The 27096-nt window shown below is 44.6% G+C and overlaps 2 protein-coding genes across 2 annotated transcripts; both read left to right on the forward strand.

Annotated features, from left to right (window-relative positions):
• On the forward strand, positions 736 to 1326 carry LOC110271522. The gene has a single exon (XM_021122480.1). The coding sequence runs from the start codon at positions 736 to 738 to the stop codon at positions 1324 to 1326; it is 591 nt and encodes a 196-aa protein (XP_020978139.1).
• On the forward strand, positions 3167 to 4660 carry LOC107636620. The gene has a single exon (XM_016340118.1). It carries the CDS (start codon positions 3167 to 3169, stop codon positions 4658 to 4660), a length of 1494 nt encoding a protein of 497 aa, XP_016195604.1.

Genomic DNA, 27096 nt, shown 5'->3' on the forward strand with positions numbered 1-27096 from the left:
CAGCACGCTATATAAGGGGAGAGGACAGCTCTCCCCCCAAGGTACATCACATCCTTACCTTACCCTGCCACCCTCAGTACGGACTCTGACTTGATCATCGGAGTGTCCTTGCAGGTGGCCACCCCCTCGCTCTGTCCGCCCTCCGACGTTACCAGCATTCGCTCCGCGCTCGCTCGGGACCTCTCTCTCTCTCTCCTTGTCACCTTCCATCGACAACCCGATAACCCGATAACCCCAGGTAACGAACATTGGCGCCGTCTGTGGGGACCCGACGCGGACATGGAGCGATACATCACCTCGGAGGAGCTCCGCGAAGGTGGCGGAGCCCGTTTGAGCAGAGCGAGCTCGATGGCCCGTGATGCTGAGCACCCGAGGCCGTCCGTCCAGCCCAACCAAATGTATACCCAGACCCCCGAGAGGCGCCGTCCTTTCGGTGGAACGGGAGCTGACAGCGCCAAGATCGTGCAGGAGCTCAGACACAGTGTTCAGAACCTGGAGCGGGAGTTGGCGGCAAGGGACCAATCCCAGGGAAACGCCGGCCGCTCGCACGGCAGCGCTAGCCAGTCCCACGCCCGCACCCACTCCCCCTCTCATGCACACAATAGCCAAGGAAGAAGCCTAACAAGGCGCGAAGAGACACACACACAAGCGACCTCCAGACCCACCCGAAGCAAGTCGAAAAGCCGTTGGGGGTCCCAGAAAGAAGAGACCCGTAGACAAGAAAACCCCATCATAATGGGGGCAACCCCTTTTCACCCCTCAATCCTCAAGGTCCGGCTCCCGAGAAACTTCGACAAGCCAACAGACATGAGATATGATGGGACCAAGGACCCCCAGGAACATGTCACGGCTTTTGAAGCAAGAATGAATCTGGAAGGAGTAGGCGACGCAGTCAGGTGCCGGGCGTTTCCCGTAACACTGGCCGGCCCAGCAATCTGGTGGTTCAACACTCTCCCCCAAGGATCCATCATGACTTTCGCAGACATCTCCCAGAAGTTTCTAGCACGGTTCACGACGCGCATAGCGAAGGCAAAGCACCCGATTAACCTGTTAGGGGTCACCCAGAAACCCGGGGAGCCGACCAGGAAGTTCCTGGATAGATTTAACGACGAGTGCCTAGAAATCGACGGCCTCACGGACTCGGTTGCTAGCCTATGCCTAATAAACGGCCTATTGAATGAAGACTTTAGGAAACACTTAACAACCAGGCCTGTATGGACCATGCAGGAAATCCAAAGCATAGCCAAAGAGTACATTAATGACGAAGAGGTCAACCAGGTTGTGGCAGCCACCCAACCCGCCACCCCGGCATGCGCACCAGGCTGAAAGGTACAAGGAGGCTCCTAGAGACGGCACCCCAAACAAACTACCCAAGCAACCACGGGTAGGGAGATTCACGAACTACACGCCACTTACGGTGCCCATAGTAGAGGTTTACCAGCAGATTGCAGACAAAGGAATCCTATCCAGACCAAGAACCCTGAAGGAGAGAACGGGAGGCAACAAAAGCCTTTATTGCGATTACCACAAAGGGTTTGGTCACAAGACTCAAGACTGCTTCGACCTCAAAGATGCCTTGGAATAAGCCATCAGGGAGGGGAAACTAAACGAGTTCTCCCGGCTCATCAGGGAGCCAAGGAGGCGGGAAAGAGAACGCTCGGAGGAAGACCAGAATCGGGCTGTCAAGCCAAGACAAGAACCTCCCGGGGACGCCAACAACCCCCCAGCTTTTGTGGTTAACGTCGTGGTCAGACGAGATAGCCCCCCAAGTCCAAGTCGGCAACAAGAAAGGATTCCCGAGTGCTCTCCATCTCAACAGAGAGCCCCACCATCAGCAGAAAGCCCCCCACCATATCATTTGGCCCAGAAGACAAATGGTTCAATGACCTCCCCGAGAACCCCCCCCATGGTAGTCACAGCAATGATCGGAACGGGACTGGTCAAGCGCATCCTCGTCGACACGAGAGCCGACTCAAATATCCTATTCAGAAACGTGTTCGACGCCATGGGACTCAAGGAATCTGACCTCCAAAATTACCAACATGGAGTCATGGGACTCGGCGATAATTTTATCAAGCCCAACGGAACGATCTCCCTCCCAATCAGCTTAGGAACTGGCGACGCCAGGAGATCGGTTATGGCAGATTTTGTAGTCTTTAGAGACTCCACTGCCTATAACATCATCCTAGGGAGGAAAAACATCAATGAGTTCTCAGCTATAATATGCACCAAGTTCCTAACAATGAAGTTCATAACGGACAAGGGAACGGTTGGTTCCATAAGGGGAGACCTAGAAACGGAAGTCGCTTGCGTCAACGTAAGTCTCTCCTTAAGGAAAGAATCCAAAAAAGCAGCTGGCGTGTTTCTAGCAGACCTGGACGTCCGAATAGAGGACAAACCAAGACCTGAACCAGAAGGGGACATGGAGAAATTTTAGATAGGGAAGTTGGTAGAGAAATTCACCTTCATTAACAGGAATCTACCCCATGAACTCAAAGGCCCCCTCATGGAAGTCGTGAGGGCAAACAGCAACCTCTTCGCGTGGACCCCATCAGATATGCCGGGGTTGGACCCCGAAGTCATGTCTCACCGGCTAGCCATAAAACCCGGAGCCAAACTGGTAGCCCAGCGAAGAAGGAAGATGTCGCAGGAAAGAGCTGAGGAAGTCGCTAAGTAGACAGCAGGGCTGCTAGAAGCAGGATTCATCAAAGAACTCGAGTAATCAACATGGCTGTCCAATGTTGTCTTAGTCAAGAAAGCCAGCGGGAAATGGAGGATGTGCGTAGACTACTCTGACCTGAACAAAGCATGTCCCAAGGACTCTTTTCCCCTCCCCAACATTGACACTCTGGTAGACTCGGCAGCGGGATATCGGTTCCTCAGCTTCATGGACGCCTATTCAGAATACAACCAAATCCCGATGCACCAACCTGACGAAGACAAAACCGCTTTTATAACCCCAGGAGGCACCTATTGCTACAAGGTAATGCCCTCCGGATTAAAGAACGCAGGAGCCACCTACCAAAGGTTGATGAGCAGAGTCTTCCATGACCTCATCGGCAAGACGGTAGAGGTATATGTCGATGATATCCTGGTAAAAACGGCAAAACCGGGCCAACTAATAGACGACCTCTAGGCCGTCTTCGAGGCGCTAAGGAGATACAAAATGCGGCTCAACCCACTCAAATGCGCATTCACCATGGAAGCAGAAAAATTTCTAGGGTACATGATAGCCCAGAGAGGGGTAGAAGCCAACCCGGACAAGTGCGAAGCCGTTCTCAAAATGACGAGCCCTGGGTGCATCAAAGATGTACAACGGCTGACCGGGAAGCTCACAGCCCTATCTCGGTTCCTCGGAGCATCGGCTGAGAGAGCCATCCCTTTCTTTAACCTTATGAAGAAAGGAATCACCTTTGAATGGACCCAGGAGTGTGAAGAGCCATTCAAGCACTTTAAAAGGATACTCTCAGAACCCCCTGTACTCAGCAAACCCGGAGAAGGCGAGTCCCTATACCTCTACTTGGCCGTAACCACGCAAGCAATGGCAGCAGTGCTAGTCAGGGAGGAAGACAAGACCCAACGACCAGTTTACTTCATCAGCAAAACTCTTCAAGGGGCAGAGACAAGGTACACAAAGCTGGAAAAGCTAGCCTATGCCCTGCTAATTTCATCAAAAAGACTGAAACAATATTTCCAAGGGCACACAATCATCCTAAGAACCGACCAAGCCATCCGACAAGTCCTCCAAAAACCTGACCTGGCAGGAAGGATGATGGCATGGGCAGTGGAGCTATCCCAATACGACTTGCAGTATGAATCAAGGCAAGCAATCAAAGCCCAAGTCATGGCTGACTTCCTCGTAGAGGTCACAGGGGAAACACCCGACATACCGAACACACAGTGGAAGCTCCATGTTGACGGAGCATCCAATCAAACGTTCAGAGGAGCCAGAATCATCCTCGAAAACTCGGCTGGCGTAGCCTTCGAACAATCTATCAAGTTCGAATTTCCAGTCTCCAACAACCAAGCCGAGTATGAAGCCTTGATAGGAGGACTGATGCTAGCCAAAGAAGTCGGAGCATCAAGGCTGGAAGTCAGCAGCGACTCCCAAGTCGTCACTTCCCAAGTAAACGGCAGCTACCAAGCCAGGGATGCGCTGCTACAGAAATACTTGGAAAAAGTAAGAGAACTATGCAAAAGCTTCAAAGAAATCACAATCCAGCATGTTCCCAGAGAAAGGAACACCCGAGCCGACCTCCTTTCCAAGCTCGCAAGCACCAAACCCGGCACGGGGAACAGATCTTTGATCCAAGGGCTGGCAACGGAACCTACGATCATCATGTGCACGACCCAAGCACCAAACCCCCCCTCATGGATGGACCCGATCTCCCGATATCTAGAACATGCAGAAGCACCTCCCAACCAAAAAGAGGCAGAATTTATCAAAAGAGAAGCTCCCAAGTACACGATCATACAGGGACAGCTATACAAGCGAGGGCTCCACCAACCACTACTAAAGTGCCTGTGCCCCGACCAGACAGACTACGTCCTGAGAGAGGTACACGAGGGGTGTTGTGGTCACCATATCAGGGGAAGATCTCTAGCAAGAAAGATCATCAGGGCGGGATACTATTGGCCCACAATGATGTCAGATGCCTAGGAATTCACAAAGAAATGTAAAAAGTGCCAGGAGAATGCCAACTTCCACAAAGCACCTCCCGAGGAACTCAACCTAATGTTGGCCCCCCGACCTTTCACCCAATGGGGAGTCGACCTCCTGGGCCCATTCCCCCCAGGACCCGGGCAGGTGAAGTACTTAATAGTGGCCATAGATTATTTCACCAAGTGGGTAGAAGCAGAACCACTAGCCAACATATCCGCAGCGAACTGCCAAAAGTTCATGTGGAAACAAGTGGTCACAAGGTCCGGGATACCGGAAACTGTCATATCGGACAATGGGACCCAATTCGCCGACAAGAAGTTCAAAGGATTCTTGGAAGGACTAGGGATCAATCAAAAGTTCTCCTCAATCGAACACCCTCAAACCAACGGCCAAGTTGAAGCAGCCAACAAAGTTATCCTAAAGGGGCTGAAAAAGCGACTCGAAGGAAAGAAGGGCTCATGGGCAGAAGAACTAGCCCCAGTGCTATGGTCGTACAGGACCACCCCCCAGTCATCCACCGGGAAAACCCCCTTCCGACTCACATACGGGGTCGACGCCGTCATCCCAGTCGAGATCGGGGAACCGAGTCCGAGGCTGCTCCTCGGAGGGGGGAGCGAGGCAGTTGAAAAAGACCTAGCCGACGAGACAAGGCAAATGGCACACCTAGCAGAAGCAGCAATCAAACAGAGAGTGGCTCTTAGATACAATGGCAAAGTATTGAAAAGAAACTTGGGAGAAGGCGACCTGGTCCTACGGCGGAACGACATAGGACCCCCAACACAAGGAGAAGGCAAGCTAGCCGCAAACTGGGAAGGACCTTACAGAGTAAAAGAAGTCCTCGGCAAAGGAGGTTACAAGCTAGAAAGGCTGAATGGGAACGAGGTACCGAGGACATGGAACATGGCGAACCTCAGAAGGTTCTACTCGTAAGAAGGGGCGACCAACACAACCCCAGCCCCCATGATTCGCCTTTACGTTCTCTTTTATGCTTTACACAAATATCTTCTATTACTTGAAATTATTTATGCATTATATATTTCTTTGTCTAACAACATCATAAGCTTATCTTTTGCAAGTTCATTCTATCCCAAGTCTCAAATAAAGCGCAGCGTAAAATGGTCGACCCAACGGTAACCCGGGACTGATCACCCCGGGAACCATAAGGGACCAAAAGCAAAAAATGGCTCAAAGAAAGTAAATACGATAATAAACGGATTAAAGCAAAAAAGCCACGACGGCCCGAACATGCGAAATAAAGAGCAAAGGCCGCGACGGCCCGAACAAAATCCAACAAATACGAGCACAAAAAGTGTTCAAATACAACTAAAGGGCGCCCACCAGCAAGCCTAAAAAGATAAACATTACAAAGTAAAACAAGACTATATCCAAATGATTCAAAGGATGTCAACAATCTTCCCACCTTCCACAGTCTTCATCGCACCAATCTGAGAGAGATCAAGGTCGGGAGCCAGCACCACCACCTGTAACTTTATCCCTTTCTCAGTCAGCTTAACGGCATCGCGAGCTCCCTTAGCAAGATCTTTGTTCCTCTTTTTTAAGGCAGCCACCTCTTGAGCAGCCGCCTCCGCCGAACTCTCCGACAACTTCAGCTTCTCTTCCAATTCCTCAACCCTCTTCTTCATGGCCGCAGTCTCACCACGAGAGGCATTCAGGTCCTTCATCAAAGCCATATCCTGATCGACCAGCCTATTAATCTCCTTAGCATCCTCCTCAGCTTTCTTCTCACGATCAGCCAACTTAGTCTTCAAAGACTCCTCCCGAGATCGTGAATCCGTCAAATCCTTCTGGGGATTTCTAAGCTTCACCTCCATGGCATGATAGCTACCTAGGACGGGTTCAACCTTCTTAGCAATGGCAGCGGCACGAAGAAGGCTACGGTAAATCCACCTGGCCTGCCCAGAGAGGTTGGCCTCATGAAAAAACTCCTCGGTGCCGGGGAGCAGCTGAGACTCAATAAAGCCCCCAGCATCGAAGTTTTTCTCCATTACCGAGAGGGCCTTGCCGGTGTCCCGCTTCCTCTTCTTAACATTTCCCACAAGTCTCAATTCATCATCACCAAAATCTTCCTCAAAGACCTTCACCCCCACATCGGCAGCCCCCTCAACCTGCTCGGGAGGGACGGCATCCCCCTGATGAGCCGGGCCAGCCCCGCCCACCTGGCCTCCGGTCTCCCCGGTCTCCCCGACCTCCTCTTGTCCCTGGCTCGCCGAAGGATGAGACGGAGAGTCGCCCCCGCCCTCTTCGTTCCCTTTGATGAGACTCATCAAATCAGCTAAAGTCCTCTTCCCGCCAGCCATAGAAACTGCGAACAAAGGAGAAAGGAAAGACGTCAATAAGTAAGAAAAGAAAAACATAGGAAGCGCAAGGAAGAAATAACCCACCAACATACGACCGACCGGCTTCCCGGTCCCCCATTAGCAAGCGAGGATTAAGGTTCTTATCACCAAAAATAGCCAACAGAATGTCAGCAATGCTACGATCCTCCGAATTTAGCCAATCATAAGACACCTTTATAAGATAATCGGATCCCGCACCAAAACTCCAGTAGGTCGGGATCAGCCGGGCTCCCTCAGCCGAAAGCCAAAAAGGATGATGCCCTTCTACCGGTCTAACCTTGAAAAAGGTAGACTTGAACCCATGAAAAGAGTCCTCAAAGAGACCAAAGATTCTACGCCCCTGTTGGGCCCTAAAAGACATGTAACCCTTCTTAGCCTTCCCCTGGATAGAAGGGTTCGTGAGCAGAAAGAGATATAGAGAAAGACGTTTACTGAGAGCGGTAGCTCAAGGAACTTGCAGACCATTTCAAAGCACCGAATGGAGGCCCAGCTGTTCGGATGAAGTTGCGACGGCGCAACATCGCAGCGATTCAGCAAGCCCATGACAAAAGGGGAAAAAGGTAGACGAAGCCCCAAAGTCGTGAACATGGGCTCGTAAACCCACAGCCAATCAACAACCGTTGGGGAAGCCAAATTCTTATGGCAGACGCGCTCCCGAGCAGCGGGGACAAAGACCTGGTAAAGCAACTCCTCAAGACCCCCCACACAAGAGTCCGACTTGTCGTAATTTCTGGAGCCCTTCCCTAGTCATCTTGGAAGAGGTATCCTTCACATCAGAAGAAACCCAAGCATAGTGGTCGATGAAGTCAGCCAAGGGGCGCTGGGCCTGACTCGAAGAAGCAAGACGATCGTTCATACCTACATTGGGGGCACCACTAAAGTCAACACGGGAAGTCGGAAACCCTCAAAACAAGAAAGCAAAAAAGAAAACTATGAATCTTCCCCTAAACCCAGAAATGCAAACAAAAACCCAGGAAAAACCCAGAAATGCAAGCGAAACCCAGGAAAAACCCAGTGGCACCCCCTCTAAAAAGAGAAAACAAACAAGAAACGCAAAAGACCCAAGCATGCAACAAAGCAAAAGCACCAGAAATAAAGCAACAATCGAAATGGGGGAAGAACCATGAAAGCTTACCAGAAGAGGCAGGAAATTGCAAAATAAAGTAAGGGACAAGATGCTTCAAGCAACAACAACAGTATGAACAGAAGAGGCAGCAGCGTTGAGGAACTTGCGAAGAAGAGAACGAGAATAGTAAAAGAGAGGAGTGGGGGTTACGAAGTAAAAATAAAAGGAGGAAAGCGTAACCGCCGAGGAAAAGCACCCAAAAGGCAAGGGCATATCTGTCATTTCACCCAAAATTTCAAATCAACGAAGCGATAGACATTTAATGCTCGGCGCCAAAACCAAAAAAGTGGCACAGAAATCGAAGCGACCAAACGTGAAGGAAAACAAAGCACCGCCCACGAACTGCCGAGAAAAAGAAAGAGCTCACGACAAACGCGCCCAGCCACGAGTCTGAAACCTCGAGGTTGACGCGTTGGGGGCACTGTTACGGAGTGCCAGTCCAGCCCAAAAAGCCGCCGGGTCGGGGCACCGCCCCACCCAGGCCCAAGAAACCCTAACGGATCCCTTCGGGTCGGTTAGCCGTAACCGACCCGGGGTCTAACCATATCACAACCGCGCCACCAGCCGGGTCGGAACCCCCAGGGTCGGCACCCGAGGTACCGACCCCCCAGTACGGACGACCCGCACGCGTGGAAAAGTGACAGCTCAAACTCTCCACCAATGGGCTAGGCCATCATTAGGCCCACCCAGCACGCTATATAAGGGGAGAGGACAGCTCTCCCCCCAAGGTACGTCACATCCTTACCTAACCCTGCCACCCTCAGTACGGACTCTGACTTGATCGTCGGAGTGTCCTTGCAAGTGGCTACCCCTCGCTCCGTCCGCCCTCCGACGTTACCAGCATTCGCTCCGCGCTCGCTCGGGACCTCTCTCTCTCTCTCCTTGTCACCTTCCATCGACAACCCGATAACCCGAGAACCCCAGGTAACAAACAATTTTTAATAAAGATTTTGAAATTATGAAACAAAATAAGAAAAAGATTTTTGAAAATTAATTTGAAATTTTCAAAAATTAATTTGAAATTTTCGAAAATTATGAAAGAAAAATGAAAAAGATTTGATTTTTGAAAAAGATTTGAAAAAGATAGAATTTTTAAATTGAAAATTTGATTTGACTCATAAGAAACAACTAGATTTTTTTAAAAAATTTTGAAAAAGTCAACTCAAATTTTCGAAAATTTATGAGTGAAAAAGGGAAAGATATATTTTTTTATTTTTAAATTTTTAATGATGAGAGAGAAAAACATCAAAAAGACTCAATGTATGAAAATTTCGGATCAAAGCAAATGATGCATGCAAGAACACTATGAATGTCAAGATGAACACCAAGAACACTTTGAAGATCAAGATGAACATTAAGACTTATTTTTGAAAATTTTTAAGAAAAGAAAAACATGCAAGACACTAAACTTAGAAATTTTTAATTTTTAGACACTATGAATGCAAGAATGCATATGAAAAACAAGAAAAGATGCAAAACATGAAAATGCAAAGATCAAACAAGGAAATTCATCAAGAACAACTTGAAGATCATGAAGAATGCAATGCATGAATTTTCGAAAGTGCAAGGAAGAGATAAACATGCAATTGACACCAAACTTGTGATTTGACACAAGACTCAAACAAGAAACATCAAAAATTTTTTTGGTTTTTATGATTTTATTAAATTTTTTGGTTTTTTCGAAAATTAATTGGAAAAAGCAAAATAAGGATTTCAAAATTTTTAATAGGAATTCCAGGAATCTTGCAATGTTAGTCTAAAGCTCCAGTCCAGGAATTAGACATGGCTTACTAGCCAGCCAAGCTTTCAGTGAAAGCTCCGGTCCAAAACACTAGACATGGCCAATGGCCAGCCAAGCTTCAGCAGATATTGACTACCTCCCATGTATACAACAACTATGTGTGTAACTGCTAAATGGGTGAAGATCAACAAGCTTATGTGATGATAAGTTGAAACCCCGATCCAAAAAGATTAGACATGGCTTACAGCCAGCCAGGATTCAACAAATCATCATGAAACACTAGAATTCATTCTTAAAAATTCTGAAGAAAAATATATTTTTGAAAATATTTATTTTTATTTTTATATTTTTTTTCGAAAATTAGAATAATAAAAACAAAAAGCTTAAAATTAAAATAATATTATCTAATCTAAGCAACAAGAAGAACCGTCAGTTGTCCAAACTCGAACAATCCCCGGCAACGGCGCCAAAAACTTAGTGTTGTTGCCGGACCAAACTTGGCACTGTTGTTGCCAAAAACAAATGCGAAATTGTTGTTCGTTCGATCCCCGGCAACGGCGCCAAAAAATTGGTGCACGAAATTGCGATCATCAACAATGGCTCCAAAGACTTGGTGCTCTCAAACGTGAATCACACTTTGTCACAACTTCGCACAACTAACCAGCAAGTGCACTGGGTCGTCCAAGTAATAAACCTTACGTGAGTAAGGGTCGATCCCACGGAGATTGTCGGCCTGAAGCAAGCTATGGTTACCTTGTAAATCTCAATCAGGCGGATTCAAATGGTTATAGTGAATTGATAATAAAAACATAATTAAAATGAAAACTAGGATAGAGATACTTATGTAATTCATTGGTGAGAATTTCAGATAAGCGTATAGAGATGCTTTCGTTCCTCCTGAACATCTGCTTTCCTACTGTCTTCATTCAATCATTCCTACTCCCTTCCATGGCAAGTTGTATGTAGGGCATTACCGTTGTCAATGGCTACATCCCATCCTCTCTGTGAAAATGGTCCAATGCGCTGTCACTGCATGGCTAATCATCTGTCGGTTCTCGATCATACTGGAATAGGATTTACTATCCTTTTGCGTCTGTCACTACGCCCAGCACTCGCGAGTTTGAAGCTCGTCACAGCCATCCCTTCCCAGATCCTACTCGGAATACCACAGACAAGGTTTAGACTTTCTGGATCTCAGGAATGGCCGTCCATGGGTTCTAACTTATACCACGAAGATTCTAATATCTCAGACTCGGTCCTCTGTATTAGATATCTAAGAGATATTCATTCTAGCTTGTTTGCATGTAGAACAGAAGTGTTTGTCAGCCACGCATTCATAGGTGAGAATGGTGATGAGCGTCACATAATCATCACATTCATCATGTTCTTAGGTGCGAATGAACATCTTAGAATAGGAATAAGTTTGAATTGAATAGAAAAACAATAGTACTTTGCATTAATTCATGAGGAACAACAGAGCTCCACACCTTAATCTATGGTGTGTAGAAACTCTATCGTTGAAAATACATAAGTGATAATGGAGTTCATTGGTCTCGGCCCCAGAGGGGAACCGGAGTCACCAAGACTTCTAAATACAATAAAAAAGTCCTATTTATACTAAACTAGTTACTAGGGTTTACAGAAATGAGTAAATAATGCAGAAATTCACTTCTGGGGCTCACTTGGTGTGTGCTTGGGCTGAGCATTGAGCTTTACACGTGTAGAGGCTTCTCTTGGAGTTGAACGCCAGTTTGTAACCTGTTTCTGGCGTTTAACTCCACTTTGCAACCTGTTTCTGGCGTTTAACTCCAGAATGCAACATAGAACTGGCGTTGAACGCCAGTTTGCATCATCTAAACTCGAGCAAAGTATAAACTATTATATATTGCTGGAAAGCCCTGGATGTCTACTTTCCAAAGCAATTGAGAGCGCGTTATTTAGAGTTCTGTAACTCCAGAAAATCTACTTTGAGTGCAGAGAGGTCAGAATCCAACAGCATCTGCAGTCCTTCCTCATCCTCTGAATCTGATTTTTACTCAAGTCCCTCAATTTCAGCCAGAAAATAACTGAAATCATAGAAAAATACACAAACTCATAGTAAAGTCCAGAAATGTGATTTTTATTTAAAAACTAATAAAAATATAGTGAAAACTAACTAAATCATAATGAAAACTATGTAAAAACAATGCCAAAAAGCGTATAAATTATCCGCTCATCATTACTCTTTTCACTTTGTCTATTTACTCTTATTTATCTCTTTAATATGCTCTGGTTATTCTTTTCTCTATATCTATATTACTCTTTTCTCTTTATCTCTTTACTCTGCTCTGGTTACTCTTTTCTCTTTGTTTCTTTGCTCTACTCTGGTTTCTCTGTTTAACATATGTATTTATAGCTTATGTAAATTTTGGTATGAATAGTTAGCCTGTCCCAAGTATAGGTTCATTAAGTCTACACTGAAACAGTTTAAATTTTCATATTATACCTAACCCTAGGCGCAACTTAAGAACTAACCATGTTGCTCCTAGTTCGTTTGCTAATCTCTATTCGATTCTGTCGTTAAAAGTTTACAGACTTTTTCTTCAATTTTCATTTCTTGTTTAACTTTCTATCTTTTTTTACGAAAAATTGTTTTTTCCCCATGATTTTATTATTTTTATTAAAATATTATTTTTAATTAAATATTATTATCTAATATTTTATTATTATTTATTATTTTATTATTATATTTTCGAGATTTATCCTTTCTTACCCTAAAAGTTATATAAATTCACTTTTTACCACTCGTAACTTTTAATATTTCTACTTTAACCACTCTAACTTTCAGAAATTACAAAATAACCCTGCAAGCACCAAAAATTTTACTTTCTTGCCCTTTTTAAGATCTAAAGCCTGTTCTTCATTGTTCTTCACCACATTCAAAGTGTTCTTCGTGTTCTTCATAAATTGTTCAGATTCTTTCTCTGTTTTCACCCGTTTTTAAATCTTTTCAGTAACCGATTTTTACCATAATTCATAATAAATTTCCAGCCACTAAAACCCCATTTTTTCCACTTGAATTTTAATACAAATTGAATCCTAATATGAGGTATAGGGTTTTGTTTTCCAACAGCTCCAAGAACACAAACTCATAGCTTGAATTTCATCAAATTTCATCAAATTTTCACCAAAATTTCAACAAGAATCACTCATATAAACAATCAATTTCAAGCACATCCAAACCATATCATAATCACACAACTCAAATACAATCAATCAAGATTAATTTCGTCAAACCCTACCTAGTTTGCTGCTCCAAATTCGGTTATACTCTCAGGTGGTCCTTAAGAAATTTTTCCTCCTAAATCACATCAAGAACAACTTTAAATCCACAAACCCTCAACTGACCAAATCTCACTTAGCATGTTAGGAAGGGATTTCTCACCTTAAACTTTCTGGAAATTAATATTTCTTGGCCCTCAAGTCAAGTTAAGCATGATTCCTAAGGAAGCACATCAAGAAAACACATGTTTAAGCATGTTTCCTTGAAACCAAAGCAAAAGGGAGATAGTGAAGCCAACTCACCTTGATTCCAGCCTTGATAAGTCATATGGTTATGTAGAGAAAGAAGAGAGGATCATTTTTGTCGGATTAGAATTTTGATTTGAGTTTTAGTTTAGCAAAAATCAAGCTTTGAAAATTTGGAACTAAGAACTTTTCTCTCTTTGGCCACAAGGTGAAAATGAATCAGCCTTGGGGGTATTGGGGGTGTATGGTGAGTTGTGATTGGTTGGCTTGGAAGTGGGTTAAAATAATATTAAAATATCTCAGGTGTATAACTACTAAAACTAGATGTATCGGAACACTTGTAAAAACATCTCTAAAAATTCTTTTCTGAGCTAATAGCATAAATGATACTAGTAAAATATTTATTATGAGAATAGAACATGTATGATGAGGCTTTAGCATTGCTAAAGTCATCAGAGAGTGCTGGTGCTAAGCTGCACTAGTAAACTGTGGACCCAATTAAACCGATCTCCTGTTTTTAACTAAAACAGACCAGGTAACATTATAATATCATTCAAGCAGCTTCTAATACTCATATAATAATAATATTATACTATTATCTATCTTATCTCATGAATCGAGTCTGGTTCGTCAAACTGAGACTATTTACAAAAATCAGAATCAAAACTCCTAACCGATATGGTTCAGAAACTAGGTTCTTCGTGATTGCGTTATCGAGCTTGCCTCAGAAAAGGTTCTATCTTAAAGATGATATAATGACAATGAGGATTGAGATGCTTGATGATATAGCAGAGGTTCTCCCCTTACTGATCTTGCGTACTTGAAAACTAGGTTTTACAGCTTGCAACGGTGAGGCACCGAGCAGAGATTCCAGGTCGAGGCTCCGGGCAGAGATTCAAGGAGGAGAGGACATGCTTGAAGAGGACTAAGCAACCGTTCACGTGACATAGAGGAGAAGAGGATCGAGGACGACGACGATGATGGCACCCTCTGTCACTGCCGACGACGACGATCACATAGGCGGGCTTCACGACGAGAACAGACACGGTGTTGAGGAGAAGAGTGGTGGCGGTTGGGGGTGACGGTGGCTGGTGGGGCTTCACAATGAGCAGAGAGACAGTGAGGAAGAGAAGGGTTGTGGCAGCTGGGGGCTGACAGTGGCGGCGGTGTTGGCTCTGATAGGGTTGGTTGGGTGAAATTAGGGATTCATTTTAGTGAATGTGAGAGTGAGAGAGAAGAGAGAGGGGTAGGGACGTAGGGTATAATGCTGTTTGGGGGTGGGGTTTTTTTTTTCTTTCATCAAAATGACCATGTTTTGAGGCTGAAGGAAAAGAACCAGGCCTTTTAAAAACCCGACCGGTTCAGTCGATTCACCAGTTTGACTGGTTTTTAACCGGTTTTTGCCAAACGGTTTGGAGGTCAGCCGGGCCGACCAGATGATCGGTTTTCGGTTAACCCGGTCGATCCGGATGGTCCAGTCTGATTTTCAAAACCATGCTCTTTATACTTTCTCTTAATATAATTAGGGCTTGTTTGGGCGGGTTTTTAAAAAAATATCTTGTTTTAGTTATCTTTTTTGAAAGATCTTATGAAAAAGTAAAAGTAATTTTATGTTTGGATATCTCAGTGGCCTCACAAAGTCGATAGATGAGATGAGGAAAGGCCAACTTGGCATGCGTATTAGCGTTGGAGTCGATATGATAAATCTGCTGTGGAATGATGTCCTCCACCGCCACCTCATATCCAGTCATGATACAGTGGATCATAATGGCTCTATCCACTTTGCACTCCAAGCGATTGCTAGTTAGGATAATAGAGTATTGGATGAACTCCAACCATCCCCTAGCAACTGGCTTTAGGTCATGCCGGCTCAACTGGTTCAGTCATAGTCACCGGATTGTGGTGCCTTGCCCTTCCTCTTCCTTGAGAATGACTCACCTCCCTTTGGTGCCATCAATGCAAATGTCAAAATGAGCGGCACGACAACACCAAACTTAAAAGTTTGCTCGTCTCTGAGCAAAAGATGAAGAGAACAAAGGGAGAGGGTAAGGTCGGTCTTGGCATGGGGAAAAGGTAGGAGAAGAAAGAGGATAGTGGGTGTTGTGGAATAAGAAGAAAGGAGGAAGAAGAAGATATAGTATGGTTGTGCGGGTATGAGGTAGGGATGGGGGTACATATAGGGAAGAGGTGGGGGAAAGAAAAAGGAAAGAAAAGGGAAAGAAAGAGCTACGGTTAGGTAGTAAGGGGGGTTCGTGGGGCTTATTTGGAATGGAAGGGAATCATGGGGTAGTGTGAGTGATGGGATTGGTGGTAGGATGATGGATTGATGGGGAAGAGGAGTGATTTGATGGGAGATGGAGGGGGCATTAGGAACAAGGAAAAGGGGAGGGAGTCAATGGGGTAGTTGATGGAGTTTGAATTCAAATCAAAGTGGGGAGGGGAATCAGTGCACTTAGCGCTAAATGCGGGGTTGCAGGCGTTTATCGCTACCCCTCCCGAAATATTCCACGTGAATTCGTGTACCTGGTGCTAAATGCCAGTGACTGGGCATTTAGCACCGAAACTCTTTTTTTTCCATCACCCCTGGTGTTAGACGCTAGGGATCTCTAGAAAAGCATCCCCATGTTGCGTGCCCCCGGCATTAGAAGCCCAGAATCATTGCTAAACGCTAGGGTGGCAGTGGCGAATTCTTGGAAAATGTACTTCCTGGTGCTAAACGTCCACTTACCAGCGTTTAGCACCGAACTTCCTGAGTCTAAGTTCAACTCTTCTGAGCTCCCAGCTCCGTTCATAGTGCACCTTATAACACCCTTACTGTCAGAATATCACGCTTCCGGCTACGTCACTCTGATAGTGAAAATGTTACGACAAATTTCATATATATTTAATAATAAAATATGAGCATTTAACTCGAAACCATATCACTGTTTTCTTTTAAAACCCTAGAAATACTTTTTATTTTGACCAAACATGCATAAATAACTAAAATCAATCACAATATTCATATATATATACATACATACATACATACATAACTCTTTATATAAATAACTTGCAAATATATATACATACATATTGTTACAACTCCTGTCTCTCTTACAAATATAATAATAAAGGCAAGAATAATAATAAAGGCAAGAAAAACTATAACTGTATATACAATAACATAGATGCATATGATGCATGCCTGTCCTATGGCCAATGAGTTCATCTGTCGGTTATACAGGCAAACCCGACACACCCGGTAGCTAACTCGGATATCGTCTCTCTACACGAAGGGAATCCTCAACCTCCCATTCAGAGAGAGACTGTGATGTGACAATAGGAATTCCTCAACCAAACTCATTCACACCATAGCCAGGAATCGAATCGAAGGGAATCCTCCACCTTCTCTATTCAATTCTTTGATGTAGCAAGAGAGAGAATCTTCAACCCCGCTTTCCTACCATAACAAGAGAGGAAATGCTCAACCTCTTCTTGTTCATCACAGTAAGAGAGAGAATGCTCAATCTCAACTTGCCTATACGTGAGCAGGACAAAACCACTGTCCTCACCATATCAGTCCAAAACTCATTTCAATCCAACATTGTCAAACATAACCAAAATTAGAATTAACAATACAAAATTGAACCAAAGGGAATCCTCAACCTTCTATCCAACTTTTCAATGCGACAAGCGAGGGAATCCTCAACCTCAAGCTTATCCACCACAACAAGAGAGGGAATCCTCAACCTCAACTTGTTTATCACAGCAAGAGAGAGAATCCACAATCTCAACATGCCCAGTTCATAGCATGCCAAGAATCATTTTTCCTTAATTCATTCTTCTTTAAAACCAAAATCACTTTTTATACCATTTTTCAAAACTTTCAAAACATCGTCACTCTAAACCCGTTCTCCTTCATAAAACTCATATTTACTCAATCAAAACTCCCAAACCAACTTCAAAACTATTTCTAGTTTAAAATCCCTTTCAAAAGACTCAAATTCATATCTCTTTGCCAATCAAACTCAAATATTGTAAATTGCTAAAACTCCTCAAAAGGTAATCCTTTATCTCAAACTTAAAACATAACCCCTTTCTTAAATAATTCAAACTCGAAACATAAACCTTTCCTTAGTAAATCAAATTCAAAATAGTATAATTCTTTTCTTAACTAAATAAAACTCAAAATATAATACTTTTCTTAATGAATAAAACTCCAAAATGTAATTTATTCCTTTTCTTAAAAGATCGAAATCAAATAATATAATCCTTGAATCCAAACTTTTCTAAATAGATCTTCAAACTAAAGCTCTAATTTTTATAAAAATTTCGACAACATCTCCTCTAAAATACAAACTTTACCACCTTTCAAAGGTCCCAACAACCAAACCAAACATCTCTCGGTCAATCAAATCATTTCCAATTAAATCATTATCTCAACATTCCAACTCAACTCAAGGAAATCAACAAAAACTTAGAATTTCAAACAACCAATCTAGTAAATTACAATAATTCAACCTCAATTATCAATATGCGTTCAAACGCTCAATAATCATTATATCACAAATCAAAAACCAATTTAATCAATCATTTATGCAAAATAACTCAATTCAATCCGTAAGACTCACCTAATCACCAAAAATATAATATTTGCATCAATATCGATTTATAACAATTCTTGAGAGTAAAAATAAGTTTAAGGTAAGCGCCCCTACCTCGTTCACGACTTAACTACGTGACAAGACCCTTAAAACTCTGATTTCGCAGCGGCTGCATCAAATCTAACCATCCCCACAATAACCACGGCTCTAAACCACTTCAGCAATATCAACTGCAACTTTAAACACGACATGCAATAACCAAAACTTGACCCTACGTTACCAAAACTTCAGAATCTCAAACCAAACATAGGGGAATACTGATTTTCAAGGGTTTCGGAATAGAAATGCTTATTGTAACTAAAGAGGAACGACTGAGCCAAGTAGCGGCAGCTCCGGTGGAGGTTCTGGAAACACCCACGCCATACCCAGTGACCAAAACGGCGGCGGAGCAACTCCAACAGCTGCAGGTAGCTCAGCGGCAACCTCCATCCACAACAATGGCCACCACAGTGACAACACCCCTCCCTACCATTACCTCCTTTCTTCCAGGCATCCAGCTTCAGCAGCGGACTCACCCATCGGCGGCGATAGACGCGACAACGGCTACGGGTTGCAATAGCTCAACGGCGGCAGTCCTCCCTCCTCCTCACCTCGCGTTCATCTCTCTCGCGACATGACAGTAATGGGTTGCGATGACGACGGCGGTGCTCCTCGCGACTCCATGGGTGGCGATGGGCTTGAACAGCGGCGTAGGCAAAACACAACGGTGGCTGCTCCCTTCTCCTGGCCCCTGGCTTGCGCGCGGTTCTCCCTCTCTGTAACATGACAGTAATGGGAATGGAAGCTCCTGCAACGGCAACATATGCGACGGCGGCTGTAGCGGCTTGAACGATAGCAGCGACTCTCTCCCGTTTAGGCTTGACAGTTCGGCAGCAGCAGAACGGGCTCCTCGCCGGTGCTGCTTCTTCTTTGGTTTTCTCTCTTTCTCTCAAGCTCTCCTCTGGTGTGGTGTGTTTTTTGGGTTGCTGATGGAAGGAAGGGGATTTTGGTGGCTGTATCGAGGGAGAAAGGGTAAGAGTGTTTTGTGTGTGTTAGGGTTAGGATTTTAATTTGAGAAAAAGACGTAAAGGAAGACTAGTAATTTTAAATAAAAATAGAGATAATATAGTCATTAAAAACCAATATTAATCCAATAATAATCAGGGACGGATTTACTCAGCACCTAGTAGGGGCAGTTGCCCCCAGTGAATTTGAAAAAATTAATTAGTAGTTCTCAGTGAATTGTCTAATTTGCCCCCACCATCTAATTCATTTTGACCCCACTCCCCACCCACCAAATCCCTAACCGGCTAACCCTTCTCCTTCTCCCTTTTTTCAATTTTTTTCTTCTACTCCAGCCTCCAACCTCCACTTCCAGACTCCAGCCTTCAGTTACTATCGTCTGCCGCCACTCGCCCACTCTGCCAGTTTCTTTATCGTTGTCCCGTTCAGCCTTTCTCTCGCGTCAGCTCCGTCGGTTTCTCGTTGCATCGCCGCATGCCCGCGTCTGGTTCTGCCACTGCGTTCCTTCAGCAGTTTAGTGTCTGGTGTCTTCTTCTTCTTCTTCTTCTTCTTCTTCTTCTTCTTCTTCTTCTTCTTCTTCTTCTTCTTCTTCTTCTTCTTCCATAGTCTTCACAGCTTCAAGCCTTCAATCCTCGTCTGGTTCTGTCTTCTCGTTCCTTTGGTGTCTAGATCTGGTTCTGTCTTCAACAGTTCCTTCGGTGCATGGCTTGACATTTTCCCGTAGTAGAAGAATTGTTTTGAAAATAAAGAAACACAGATCTCGGGACTTATGATATGAATGAGAAGAATGAGGGGTCAAGGGATTATGATATGAATGTTAGAAGGGATGCTGATGTATTTATAATATGCTGAGAAAAAGGGCTAGCTTCAAATGTTTCTAATAAATTAAAGCTATATACTCTTATATTCTTATTTTCATGGATCTTTAACGAGTCACTGATATAGGTTTCATTAATTTTATTAATTGATCAATTTTGTATTTATAATTTTATAGTGAACTTCTCAATTTGTATAGAATTGTGAATTAATTTAGGTTTATAATTTTATTCTATTAGTAATGGAGAAATATTTCAATAGAACTTCATCATTGGAGATTGGATCCCAAAACAATTCATCGACTTCTTCTAACAAGAGGAGGTTTTTAGAATTCGAAGTAGAGAGTCTCATAGCAGATCTAGAACAACAACCAAAGATTTCAATTTATCATCCGAATGACAGAGACAAAGTTAGATGTGCATATTTGCAAAAAGGTCCTTGTTAACCGTATAGCTTGTCTGAATCCAAGACACTCATTTTTTGCGTTTGACAAGGAGAGGTTAATCCAGTTAGCTCAATTCTATCCATTAGAATTTTCTTCTACTCAACTTTTGGCACTTGATAGTCAATTTGAGAACTTCATACTAGATATGCGTTCTGATGATCAATTCTCAAACTTAAATAGGATTGGTGCTCTTTCTCAGAAATTGGTTGAGACTCGAAAAAATATTGTTTATCCATTAGTGTTTCTTCTTTTGAAGTTAGCTTTAGTTTTGCCTGTAGCAACTACATCAGTTGAAAGAACTTTCTCTGCTATGAACATCATAAAGAGTCGGCTTCGCAACCGTATGGGAGATGAATTTTTAAATGATTGTTTAGTGACATACATAAAAAAAGAGACATTTGATTGTATTGACAATGAAAAGATTATTCAATCTTTTCAAAATATGAAACCCAGAAGCATAAAAATTAAAGTATTAAATTCTAAAATCTCAATTATTTAAATCAATTCATATAAAATTCTTATTATTTTAGAATTCAATTATAGTTGCCAACTCTATGTTTTTTAGTAATCTATAGTTGAAAAAATCCAAAAGGGTATACCATTAAAACAAAAGAACACTTATCTTTTAGTAAAAAATTGGAAGCAAACAGATGAAGTAATCCTTCATAATTCAGAAATTCATTATAAATTTAGAATATTTTTTCTCCAAAAACACATATTCATCAGCATTGGTTAGATTTTTAAGATATAAAGATTCCTGCAAAAAATTAGAACAAAATCCTATAAATTTTCTAAGTTGTTTGTTGGATTTAACTGAAATAATTGACCATAAAAAATATAGCCAAAAGCCTAGTCATGGCTCATTATGAAATTTTTTAAATGAGCAGTTGAATATATATATATATATATATATATTAGAAATAAAGAGAAACGGAGAACATAAACTTTGAATGCATGAAAACAGCATACTCATTACCAAAGGAATAGTAATAGATTGCAAAAGGGTCATTGTATTAAATATAATTAATTTGTTTAAAACATAAGATCATTACAGTTTAGTCACATTCTTTAAATTTTGTATGGATTGTTTCTTGATAACAATGACCAAAAGAACAAACATGCTTTGAATGAGTGCCAAAAAAAAGTGTGCATGATAAGAAAGAAAATATGCATATTCATATAAGTAAAAATTGAACATTTCACATTTTTTTCTATCCAAAGTGGGCTATTATCCATTCTACTAAAAAAATTCAGAACACAAATGACAAAAAGAAAAGAAAAAAAAAAACAATATACATGGTTCAAAAGCATATTAAAGCACATGCATTTTAGAAACAACATCAATAATATAGTGCTTCTTCACATTAAAGAAGATGCTTACTATTATGGATCCAACCTATGGATCCCACAATAATCCCAAACTCGGTTACTCGGGTCTGATCCAATTCAGCCCTCTAGAAGGCCCGAAACCAACCCACTGGAGCTCCTAACAAACTTTTGAATTCAAACGTCTCCCTTATCTTAGCCAAATAAGATAAGATAAGATATTCGCTATCACCTATAAATAAGAGGACCCAGGTCCCTCCAGGTATTCATTCATTCCACACACATTATACCTCTCAGATCCATTCTGACTTAAGCGTCGGAGTGTCTTTGCAGGTACCTCCCCACATTGCTCCAGTCAAGCGATCCGACATCCGCCTCGACCTGCAGGTTCCCGATCCATCTCTCAACCCGTACTAGGGACTTCCTGTACATTGGCACCGTCTGTGGGGAACCGGCACTGGTCGAGCCGGAATGGCAGACGGATTTGAAGAGCACTCCATCAGCCGCCAAGACGACTCCAGAACACGAAACCCTACTCCCGAACACCAAGAAGCCATACCCCACGAAAGGATAGCAAGCGTCATCCATAACAAAGAAGACGGCCCCGTCATCACCAAAACTCGACATCCCGAGAACCTAGAGGACGGGTCAGCCCAAATAATCCAAGAACTCTACCATTAAGTACAGGAACTCGAGGGACGAATCGCCACCAAGGAAAAGCACAAGGCCGAATATGGAAGTCACGCGACCTCTAGATCCAGATCTCGCCACGGCAGATCACCAGAACGACAACACACCAAAAGACACAATAGAAGCACCTCGCATTACCAAAGACGTGACAAATCGCCAGAACGGCGACACAGCAAAAGATACGACCGCAGTATCTCCCGCGACCCCGTTAACACGGACGACGACCAACGACACCGAGAAACCAAGCGTACAAGGAACGATCACACAATAATGGGAGCCACCCCCTTCACGGCAAGAATCTTAAAAGCAAAACTCCCCAAAGGTTTCGACAAACCCACCGACATGAAGTATGACGGAACCAAAGATCCTCAGGAACACCTAACGGCCTTCGAGGCCAGGATGAACTTAGAAGGCGCGGCTGACACTGTCCGATGCAGAGCTTTTCCGGTAACCCTAGCCGGGCTGGCGATCAAATGGTTCAACGCCCTCCCTAACGGATCCATAACCAGTTTCCACGATATCTCGCGAAATTTCATGGCCCAATTTACAACCAGAATCACTAAAGCTAAACACCCCATCAGCCTACTGAGGGTCACACAGAAACAAGACGAGTCCACAAGGAAATACCTCGACCGCTTCAATGACGAATGCTTAACGGTCAACGGACTTACGGACTCCATCGCAAGCACCTTACTACCAAACCAGTATGGACAATGCACGAGATCCAGAACGTCGCTAGGGATTACATCAACGACGAGGATGTCAGCCAGGTCGTCGCGGCCAACAAGCGGCAGCATAACAATGCCCAACACGACAACCCCCACCCCGGCATAACCCACCACACAGAGAAATTCAAAGGGACCACCCCAAATCAACAAACACAAACCGACCACCCATAATCGGCAAGTTCTCTAATTACACACCCCTAACAGCCCCAATTACCGAAATATACCACCAAATTGCAGACCGAGGTATCATCCCAAAAGCCCGGCAACTTAAAGAAAGAACAGGCGGCAACAAAACCCTCTACTGCGACTACCACCGAGGTTACGGGCACCGAACACAGGACTGTTTCGACCTCAAAGATGCTCTCGAACAAGCCATCAGAGACGGCAAGCTACTAGAGTTCGCCAAAATCATCAGAGAACCAAAACGAGCAGAAAGAGAAAGGTCACCGGAGAGAGAAGGACGCAACCCGAGATCGCAAAAACACCCGCCTAGGGAAAGCATGGATAATGACCCAACCATAATAGTAAACATTATCACGGGCAAAGATGTATCAGGCAAGTCAAAATCAACACTAAAAAAGGACCTCAAAATTCTGGCTGTCAAAAACCAAACCCCAACTAACACCGCCGACAACACGATAACCTTCCTACCCGAGGACTGTAACAGCCCAGACCACCCGCTAGCACGATATTGTCTGCTTTGGCACACAAGGCCTCACGGTTTTGCCTTTGACGATAGGGATGATAGCCGAAGCCCCCCACACTCACTCGTCAAAACGCGTCATGCTAGGGAGAGGTATCCACACCCTTATAAGGCATGCTTCGTTCTCCTCCCCAACCGATGTGGGACCTTACAATCCACCCCCCCTAAGGGAGTCCAGCGCCCTCGCTGGCACATCAATCCGGGTTCTCGCTCTGATACCATCTGTAACAGCCCAGACCACCCGCTAGCACGATATTGTCCGCTTTGGCACACAAGGCCTCATGGTTTTGCCTTTGACGATAGGGATGATAGCCGAAGCCCCCCACACTCACTCGTCAAAACGCGTCATGCTAGGGAGAGGTATCCACACCCTTATAAGGCATGCTTCGTTCTCCTCCCCAACCGATGTGGGACCTTACAAGGACTGCCAGCACGGCACCTCGGCCGAAGACGCACCCTTCATCATCTCGGCAAAAATCGGAACAAGACTGGTACGAAGAATACTGGTGGATACCGGTGCAGACTCCAATATCCTCTTTCGAGGAGCCTTCGACAAACTCGGGCTCCACAACAACAACCTCCAAACGCACCGCAACGGCATCACGGGACTCGGTGACAACTTTCTCAAACCAGACGGTTCCATCACCCTCCGCCTTACCATAGGGTCCAGCAACCAAAGAAAGACGATTCTATCCGAGTTTGTGGTCCTAAAAGACTCCACTGCCTACAACGTCATCCTCGGAAGAAAAATAATCAATGACTTCTCCGCCGTCATCTTTACTAAATACCTCCTTATGAAGTTCACAACGGAAGATGGCTCCATTGGTACCATCCACGGAGACCGGGAAATCACGGCAGAATGCGACAACACCAGCTTAGCTTTACGGAAAAAATCTCGCGACACAGTTGGGATATTCCTAGCCGACCTGGACGCCCGGCAAGACGGCCAACCCAGGCCAGAACCAGAAGGCGACATGGAAAAGCTACAAGTAGGGCAAACCAAAGACGAATACACCTTCATCAACAGGAATCTCCCATATGACCTCAAAGAAGATCTCTCCCAGTTCCTGAGATAAAACAGGGACCTGTTTGCATTCACACCAGCCGACATGCCCGGAATAGACCCCGACCTAATGTCTCACCGGCTAGCCGTAGATCCCAAAGCCAAACCTGTGGCACAAAGGAGACGAAAAATGTCCCCAGACCAAGCAGCCGAGGTCAAAAGACAGGTAAAAGCCCTGCTCGAAGCAAACTTCATCAGGGAACTACCTTACACAACGTGGCTGGCGAATGTCGTGCTAGTTAAGAAATCCAACGGGAAATGGCGAATGTGCGTTGACTACACGGACCTCAATAAAGCCTATCCAAAAGATGCCTTCCCCCAACCAAACATCGACGGATTGGTAGACGCCACATTTGGACACCGGTACCTCAGCTTCATGGACGCATACTCCGGCTATAATCAAATACCTATGCACCGACCCGACGAGGAAAAAATAGCATTCATCACCCCCGACGGGACATACTGCTACACAGTCATGCCCTTCAGCCTAAAGAACACCAGAGCCACGTACCAACGGCTCGTCAACAAGATATTCTAGAACCTGTCGGGAACAAAATTAGAAGTCTACATAGACGACATGCTCGCCAAGACAGAATCCGGCAAACAACTCATCAGCGACCTCAAGGTCATAATGAACACCCTATGAAAGCACTAAATGCGACTCAATCCGGCAAAATGCGCCTTCGGGATGGAGGCAGGGAAGTTCCTCGGCTTTATGATCACACAACGCGGAGTTGAAGCAAACCCGGAGAAATGTCGCGTCGTCCTTGAGATGACAAACCCAAGAAACCTTAACGACATCCAAAAGCTCACCGGCTGACTGACGGCGCTATCCCGCTTTTTCGGAGCATCCGCTCAAAAAGCAATCCCCTTCTTCAGGCTGATGAAAAAAAGAGCCCCCTTCAAATGGGAAACGGAATGCGAGGAAGCATTCCAACATTTCAAGAAAGTCCTAGCAGAACCGCCAGTTCTCGCCAAACCCCAAACGGGGGAGACCTTCTACTTATACCTCTCCATATCGGAAGAAGCACTCGCAGCGGCACTTATCCGTGAAAACAAGAAGAAAGAACAAAAACCCATATACTTTATAAGTAAAGTCTTGCAAAATACGGAAACTCGCTACTCGCGCCTAGAAAAGTTAGCTTTCGCACTCCTCACAGCCTCCCGGCGCCTGCGACAATACTTCCAGGCTCACCCAGTGACGATCAAAACGGACCAAGCGGTTAAACAGGTACTACAAAAACCCGACCTAGCGGGAAGAATGCGAGCGTGGTCTATCGAAGTGTCCCAATTCTAGATCAAGTTCGAACCCCGAAATGCAATCAAAGCACAAGCCATGGTCGATTTCATCGCTAAGATGACCTCGGGAGATTCCACTCCCTGAATCATGGAAACTACATGTCGACGGCTCATCAAACGTCACCTTTGGAGGCGCCGGAGTCATACTCGAAAGTCAAAACGGGGTCACGATCGAACAATCAGTACGATACGAGTTCCCAGTTTTAAACAACCAGGCAGAATATGAAGCCCTCCTGGTAGGCCTAGCCCTAGCCAAGGAAGTCGGAGCAAAGGTCCTGGAAGTGAGTACTGACTCACAGGTAGTCAGTTCCCAAATTAACGGAGACTCCCAGACGTGAGATCCCCTACTCCAATAATACCTCGCCAAGGTAAACGAACTGAAAGAAGGATTCGTGCACGTTACCATACAACACGTCCCTAGGGAACGAAATGCCAGGGCAGACCTACTTTCCAAACTAGCCAGTACCAAACCAGGACACGGCAACAAATCACTAATTCAGGAAGTCATCAAGTCGCCGTCCATATCGACAACGACTAACGCTCATCTGACACTCTCCAGCCAAGGATCATGGACCTACCCTATCCTGCAGTACCTCCTCGACGGAACACTACCAGAAGACCCCAAAGAGGGAAAACGGATAAAAAGGGAAGCCGCCAACTACACAGTTGTCGCAGAACACCTATACAAGCGCGGATTCTCGCAACCCCTGCTCAAATGCGTCGAACCCGGGGACACGGAGTACATACTCCGCGAAATCCATGAAGGTTGTTGCGGCCACCACATCGGAGGTAAAACCCTAGCCCAAAAAATCATCAGGGCAGGTTACTTCTGGCCCACGGTTATCCGGGACTCCATGCAGTTGGTAAAAAACTGCGATAAATGTGAAAGGCACGCCAATATCCACCAGGCCGCCCCGCACCAGCTCAACATCATATCGGCAGAGCATCCGTTCGGCACTTGGGGGATCGACCTCGTCGGGCCTT

Source organism: Arachis ipaensis, chromosome B04, assembly GCF_000816755.2.
Source record: "Arachis ipaensis cultivar K30076 chromosome B04, Araip1.1, whole genome shotgun sequence".
NCBI classification, from domain to species: Eukaryota; Viridiplantae; Streptophyta; class Magnoliopsida; order Fabales; family Fabaceae; genus Arachis; species Arachis ipaensis.

Excerpts from the sequence above, each read along its gene's own strand:
- LOC110271522 (XM_021122480.1), top strand. The coding sequence starts at position 736 with ATGGGGGCAACCCCTTTTCACCCCTCAATCCTCAAGGTCCGGCTCCCG.
- LOC107636620 (XM_016340118.1), top strand. The coding sequence starts at position 3,167 with ATGCGGCTCAACCCACTCAAATGCGCATTCACCATGGAAGCAGAAAAA.